Genomic DNA, 6,575 nt, shown 5'->3' on the forward strand with positions numbered 1-6,575 from the left:
TGGAGATGGCGTCCTAGCTAGACAAAGTCGCCAGTCAGATTGGTGGAGGAGCTACCAGCGGGCTGTGCCTGCCCAGGTTCCTTCTAGATGGGGTTCCAGAGAGCTTTATAGGGGCAGTAATGAGCCTGTGCTTGGGTTTGGGGCTTCCAGAGCTGGAGCTCAGTGGGGTTTATCTGCTGGACGTCCAGGTGGGATGCTCCGACAGCAACTACAGACCAGAAATTCCCCTGTCAGCGTCCAGTGTGGAGAGGACACCATGGAGGTCAGTGTCCAAAGGGATTTGTATGGAAATGGAAAGCTAGTAAAACCTTCCGATCTGAGCCTGGGAGCCCAAGGATGCAAACCAAGCACCCAAAGTACTGACAACATGGTCATCTTCCAGATTAGCCTCCAGGACTGTGGCAACACTGCGCAGGTAACTTTGCACTTCATATGCTTTCTTTTAAATTCTGTATTGTATGTGTTCCAGTAACTTTAGTGATGCCTATAGCAACAACTAGATTTTTAACTTGTTTTTATTCTCTATATAGATTAGAGCAACAAAGTATCTTTTGTGGGTTTAGTAAACTGAAACCTGCTCCCTATGGGTTATTACACTTTGTAGGGTTTAAAGACTATCTCATGAGATGAGCCCTGACCTGATTCTCAATGATTGCCCTGTTCCTGAATTCTGCCCTGGTTCTCTGAATATATATCAAATGGGGAATATGTTTACACTTCCATGACCATGAGGGAGCAGGTCTAAAACCACAATACAATTGCTTTGAAGCATTGCAGACAGGCGTTAGCTTTTGTGAGCCTTGCAAACTGTAAGCTTCAAGCAACTTTCTTAAAGCACTCCCCTAGCTCCAGATCCACAGATAATAGGAGTGCTGACTCCCTTTTGGCAAGCAGGTATATTGTATTCCCTTGCTGCGTGCTTGTTTTGGTCATTGATTACTTGAGTTGATGGCCAGGCAACTAGGCTTCTTAATGGACCCAGGGCCAGATCACCGTGTGTGGAGCTCCCGCTCCAGGCCTAACACTGCAAATAGGCCAGTCCCAAAAAAGGCTGCACTGTCCCACCCCGAAGGCCACACGGCTCTCTTGAGACCCTGGAGACATCGGGCTGCAAGCCTGGAGCAACACAGTATGTAGCTTCATATTATTCTGCAATGCTTTACAATGTATTGCTGGGATGTTTAGTTCTCTACAGCTGGTGGCATTCTGCTTTGCTCTGTACCCAGTACAAGAAGACTCTCAACCAATAATTTATAATGTAACAGCTTCACCTGATCTAAAGGGGCTAGTGTTTTCAAATGGGTTTAAACCATGCAGGTTGTGGGTTACTGACTCTGGTTCTGTCTTCTTCTGCTCAGGTCACTGCAGCCCCTCAGCATTCACTATCATGGTGGCTGATTCACTCGCAGGCTTTCTAGATCATGTGGTGATCCTCTTGTTGGTTATGTATTTAGATTAACTGAGATCTTGTAATGTAGATCTAGGCAGCCAGCTGTGGCTGTTAATAGCTCCTGTTACAGGAATGCTCCACTGCAGAACTAAATTGCTGTCATTGTATTGAGCAGCCATGGCATCAGTCCTAACTGGCAAGAGGGGTTACCTGCACTCTGATCTTTGTGCACCAGTGGTGTAACAATCGCCATAGCGACCCAGGCGGCCACTATGGAGCATGGCCAGATGTCGTGTTGGCTGCCTGGGTCGCTATAGCATCTTATGCTGGTGGCTTTCACTGGCGGATGTGAGAAGAATGTGCAGCTGTTTACATCACGGACAGTGATCTGTGCAGCAGCGTGTTCTCGGCTGCTGCGGAGTTAATGAGAGCCGGCAGAGGAGGAGGTGGGGCCCGGTGATGGAGGAGGGGGTGATCATCAACGATCGTTCTGGAAGAGGAGGCGGACAGGTAAGGAGTGTGACAAGCCCACCATAGAGTCTATGGTGGGCTCTGTAGGGTCACCCTCAGGTGGGCTGCGTGGGATCTCAAGTGGGCTCTGCAAGGGGCATAACTAGAAGTCACAGGGCCCCATACAAAACTTTGCTATGGGGCCCTGTGATTTCTTGTTATGCCCCTGTTGGGCACTGTAGCTTTTGGAGAGCAAAGATTAGCAATCCAGGTTGGGTGGGACAAGAAAGTAAGTCTTTTAACATGGTAACCACCAGAGTGTTGGATGAAGAGGGTCCTGTGAGCACTTAAAGTGGTTAAGTGTGGGGAGCAGGACAGGTAGTAGTTCTGGGAAATATTTTGCTAGATTTTAGTATGGTGCTTAAATTGGGAACAATGGCTTTTAGATGTGTGGGGTTTTCTTGGATTTTGTCTTCAACCATTGGTAGCTGTCTTAATGAGACCATGTTGCTTGACTCTTCAGCATAAGATCTATGTGCACTTAACCTCTTTGGCATGTTTACCTGTAGGAGCTTCTCTTGTATAGACATCCAATTGCCCTTAATGCTGCCATCTTGGATATGTCAGCTGACTTGCAGTTAGCACTTAAAATACAATCCATCGTATTCCTTCACTCTTCCCCCAGCAGTCATACAATGTTATGCAGGGAGGGATGGAGTAAGTGGACACTCCAGGAGAGGGCTGTGATGTGTAATGATGGCGGGTATCTGTGCTAGGAAACTGGTACTTGATGTGTCTATTCCCTAGCAAGTTTAGAGGTGCGTTGCAAGTTAAATAAAACAATATGAAGGCAAAATGCTGCATGGAAGTATTTAAAATATTTTATTTTTTCTAAGCTTTACCTGTAGGGTTTCTTTGGATAGTGATCTTTTTTAGAGACCCTTTAATAAGATATGGGTCTGCTATTGTTTGATCGTCTAAATTATCAGGCTGAGTCACTGACCTGAAGCTTGCGAATCATAAAAGGGAAATGCTTGCTGAATCCTTATTGGCATGATATGTTTTAGTCTTTGGAAATGGGTTAAAAATGGTTGTCGCATGTCTGTCATGTGTAGAGCTGCCAAATCAATGTAACATTCTACTTTTCTGTGCAGATGTCTCAAGATTGGGTGGTCTACACTACCAGCCTGACCTACAGCCCAACCTCCTCCATTCCAATCGTCAGAACCAACCCAGCTGTGGTCCCCATAATGTGCTACTACTATCGGTGAGTCTCACTGGGCAGGTCAGAGCTAACAGAATTGCATCCGTACTAGTCAATAGCTAACGGTCCCCCTACTCTTTCCAAATGTTTTTAGCTTTAAAATCCCAGTCAGGTTTTCTGCTATTTGTCCTTTTCTAGAGATTTCTTTTCTCATCCTGCTCTAAACACAAGTGAGTACTTTCCAATTGGGTATGTCCCCCATGATGTCACTGGAATAAGTGCCCATAAGGAAAAGACATCCATGCCTTTTTCTGGCGACAACTTGGGTTAATGGCTTTCCCTCACTCAGGCCTATTGAGTTGCTACTAATCCTATCAAGAACACTGATGGAAAATTTTACCTGGCATAGGTTCTAACATTCTCTACTTTCACAACCTGGTGGCCAATCTTAAGTTTGGGTTAATATGAATTTAGGTTGCCACAAAGATTCACATTATGTTAATACTGTCTTTAAAACCACCCTGGGGAAAATTAGCTGCTATGTATACTCAAATATAGTGATACAGGCTTTAGGTATTTTTGGAGCCAGTGTAGACTGCCATCATTCATGCTAGCTTCATGTCAATTAACTGATGGAAAATGCAGTTCTGACCAGGCTTGCAACCAAGTAACAATGATGGCTACCATACTAATAAACCATTTCCCTTCAAGATGGTACTTGCCTTAACAAGGCAATAAAGATCTGTGAAATTCCATGATTATAGCTCATGACTTATTACCAACTCTTTATTCTGTATAGGCATGGTAATGTGAGCAGCAAGGCCATTAAGCCAACATGGCTTCCATTCAGCACCACAGTGTCCTCAGAAGAGAGGCTGTCCTTTTCTTTGCACTTGATGGCTGGTGAGTTGAATGAGGCAGATGGAAGGGGGGATGGGAGTCATTTGGGACTTACTAATTTTTGTTATACTTGCAGAGGACTGGAGCGGCCCTAGAAGTTCTTCGGTCTTTCAGTTGGGAGATATTCTCTACATAGAGGCCTCTGTGGACACTCAGAACCATATTGGCCTGATCCTGTTTATTGACCGATGTGTGGCCACCATATCTCCTGATGCCAGCTCTTCTCCTAATTATGACATCATTACAGACCATGGGTATGCTCTAATATCTGGGGAAAGGGCCGTGGCTCTAATAAAACCCCGGTGGTGTGGGGGCTCCAATGACCCCACTTTCTAACTGACCATCTTCTGCAGGTGTCTGGTAGATGGAATGCAAGAGGACTCCTCTGCAGCCTTTATGACTCCAAGGGTCAAACCAGACCACCTACGGTTCACAGTAGATGTCTTCCGATTCCTAGGAAATGATGCGTCTCTGGTGAGGATTTGAATTGGTTGCAAGAGATGGGATGTCTTGTTCGAACTGATAAACCTATTAAAATCTTTCCCTTCAGATCTACATAACCTGTTACCTGAGAGCTGCTGCAGCCACCCAGGTCCCAGATTCTATGAACAAGGCCTGTTCCTATAGCAAAGCCACAAATGGGTAAGACTGTATTAAAATGGTCTGTGTGCATTGGTTACTGTATCATAGCTACTGCAATAAGACCTCAAAAGTGTAATGGAGGAACCTTCTGCACAAGAACAGTCTGAAACCGTGACTTTGTGAAACCGTGACTTTGTGAAACCGTGACTTTGTGAAACCGTGACTTTGTGAAACCGTGACTTTGTGAAACCGTGACTTTGTGAAACCGTGACAACATGATTTTTCCTAAAGCTAATGGTGTTAAACAGCTGGAAATATTGATTAGTGTAATGCTGCACAGGTAGCCTCTGCTGTCTCCCAGCGTCTTTCCTATACAATGTACACTGGGTAGGATGTTTCTTCCTAGATGGCCATGTAACCAGTCACACCTGAGGGCCTCTGGTACCAGTATATTCAGTATTATGGGTATGAAGGTGACACCTTTGGTGTTGGCTACATATTCCCACCAGGGTGATCGGAGCTCCCTGTTAAACAATAAGCTGTGCTGACTTCTGGTTTCCTGTCACTCAAGCACCTAATCTTTCCAAAAAAATATAGTGAGACAAAGTGAACTAAACTAAATCACATTATCACTAGTTAGTGTGCCAACACTTAGGCAAGTAGAACATTAAAGCCCAATTGGTATTCTTCCTGCACATAAAACACTGTTCAGTCCACACTGGAATCCTTGAATGCCTGTCTTAATAGAAGGATGTAGCCTCAGATGTGCCTCTTGGCACATGTAACTGTACCTTTTTTAGTGCACTATTTAATCTACTAGGTATGAGCTAAATTATTTCACTTTCATGACAAAGTAAAATGTCATGACACTTTACATTTTTGTTAAAAGCCACACAGCTGTAATGTACGTTCTTAAAATCTAGTCTGTGATACTGACAATTGCTTGTCTTCCCTAGCTGGTCTGCAGTTGAGGGCCCCAGCAATATCTGCCAGTGTTGTCAGACAACGGGTACCTGCAGCAACCCTAATCTGATGGCAGGAGGAAGGACCAGATTTGGAAGGCCGAGAGCATTTGGCAAGAGGGAAGCCTTGGATGGTGAGGTTTTTTTTATCTACAGCTGCCATTTTGAAAGTAATAGCTGTAGTGATCTCTAGATATAAAGACTCCACAGATGAACAGATCTGAAGGACAAGGGTAGCACTATGAGGGCAAAGCTAACAACCCAATGGCTGCTTTGTGCTCCCAGTGGAAAGTCTTTTGCCACATAATCGGACTAGGAATGGAGAACTCAAAATGCTTATGTACTAAAAACCTGAAAGGGGGTTGTAACATTTCCCTTCCCTATTCTAATCCACTCTTGGTTTATGTGACTAGGTCTGTAATGGGTTTTAACTTTCTACACACTGAAGTAAATGTTGCCTTGACTAATCTCTTAATTGCATGGAAGTGTACAGAAATCTGTATGTGCTTCTTGACCCAGTGTTTTCTCCTACAGAACCCCACATAGAAGGTGGACAAAGTTTGACCACTCTCGGACCTCTGCTTGTGATTGGGCCAAAACAAAACGATGTTGCACTGCAAATGACAAAGGAAGAGTCTGCCCCTGTGGAGCTCTGGGTGTTGGTGGTTGTCGGATGTGTCAGTCTTCTTGTTGTCCTTGTATGTGCCGTGTCAATTGGGAAGTCTCTGAAAAAGTCACACAATGTGCTGTCTGTGGAAAAATAAAAGCAATTCTCATTTAATCTGGTCTCCCTTATTTATAGATGGCATAACTTTCTTGCTGTTTTCCTGTAACATTGGGGTTTACTGAGGGATCTGTACATGGGTTTTGGAGGTTTGCTGAGGGATCTGTATATGGGTGTATGGCAGAGGTTATTAAACAAAATATTTATTGAAAGGAAACATTACACTTGTTAATGGTGACAGAACCTGAGGCTTTTGTCATATCTTACAGAAACCAAGTGTAATATGTAGCATATCAAATGATTATGATAAACTAATCCAAAAAGGTTGGGTTTCTAAGTGGTAGTACCCCCCAAGACACCCCC

At 44.3% G+C, this 6,575-nt stretch overlaps 1 protein-coding gene across 1 annotated transcript in view; it reads left to right on the plus strand.

Moving 5' to 3' along the window:
- The first annotated feature begins 205 nt into the window (after positions 1 to 205).
- Positions 206 to 6,575, plus strand: part of LOC108791438 (zona pellucida sperm-binding protein 3-like) — a 12,926-nt gene continuing 6,556 nt past the window's right edge. The window contains exons 1-7 of the mRNA XM_018561927.1: positions 206 to 415; positions 2,995 to 3,107; positions 3,844 to 3,947; positions 4,021 to 4,198; positions 4,298 to 4,418; positions 4,495 to 4,586; positions 5,483 to 5,622. Coding sequence (XP_018417429.1) covers positions 257 to 415; positions 2,995 to 3,107; positions 3,844 to 3,947; positions 4,021 to 4,198; positions 4,298 to 4,418; positions 4,495 to 4,586; positions 5,483 to 5,622 — 907 coding nt within the window. The 5' untranslated portion in view covers positions 206 to 256. The remainder of the gene's footprint in view (positions 416 to 2,994; positions 3,108 to 3,843; positions 3,948 to 4,020; positions 4,199 to 4,297; positions 4,419 to 4,494; positions 4,587 to 5,482; positions 5,623 to 6,575) is intronic.

Source organism: Nanorana parkeri, unplaced genomic scaffold, assembly GCF_000935625.1.
Source record: "Nanorana parkeri isolate BGI_ZX_2015 unplaced genomic scaffold, ASM93562v1 scaffold551, whole genome shotgun sequence".
NCBI classification, from domain to species: Eukaryota; Metazoa; Chordata; class Amphibia; order Anura; family Dicroglossidae; genus Nanorana; species Nanorana parkeri.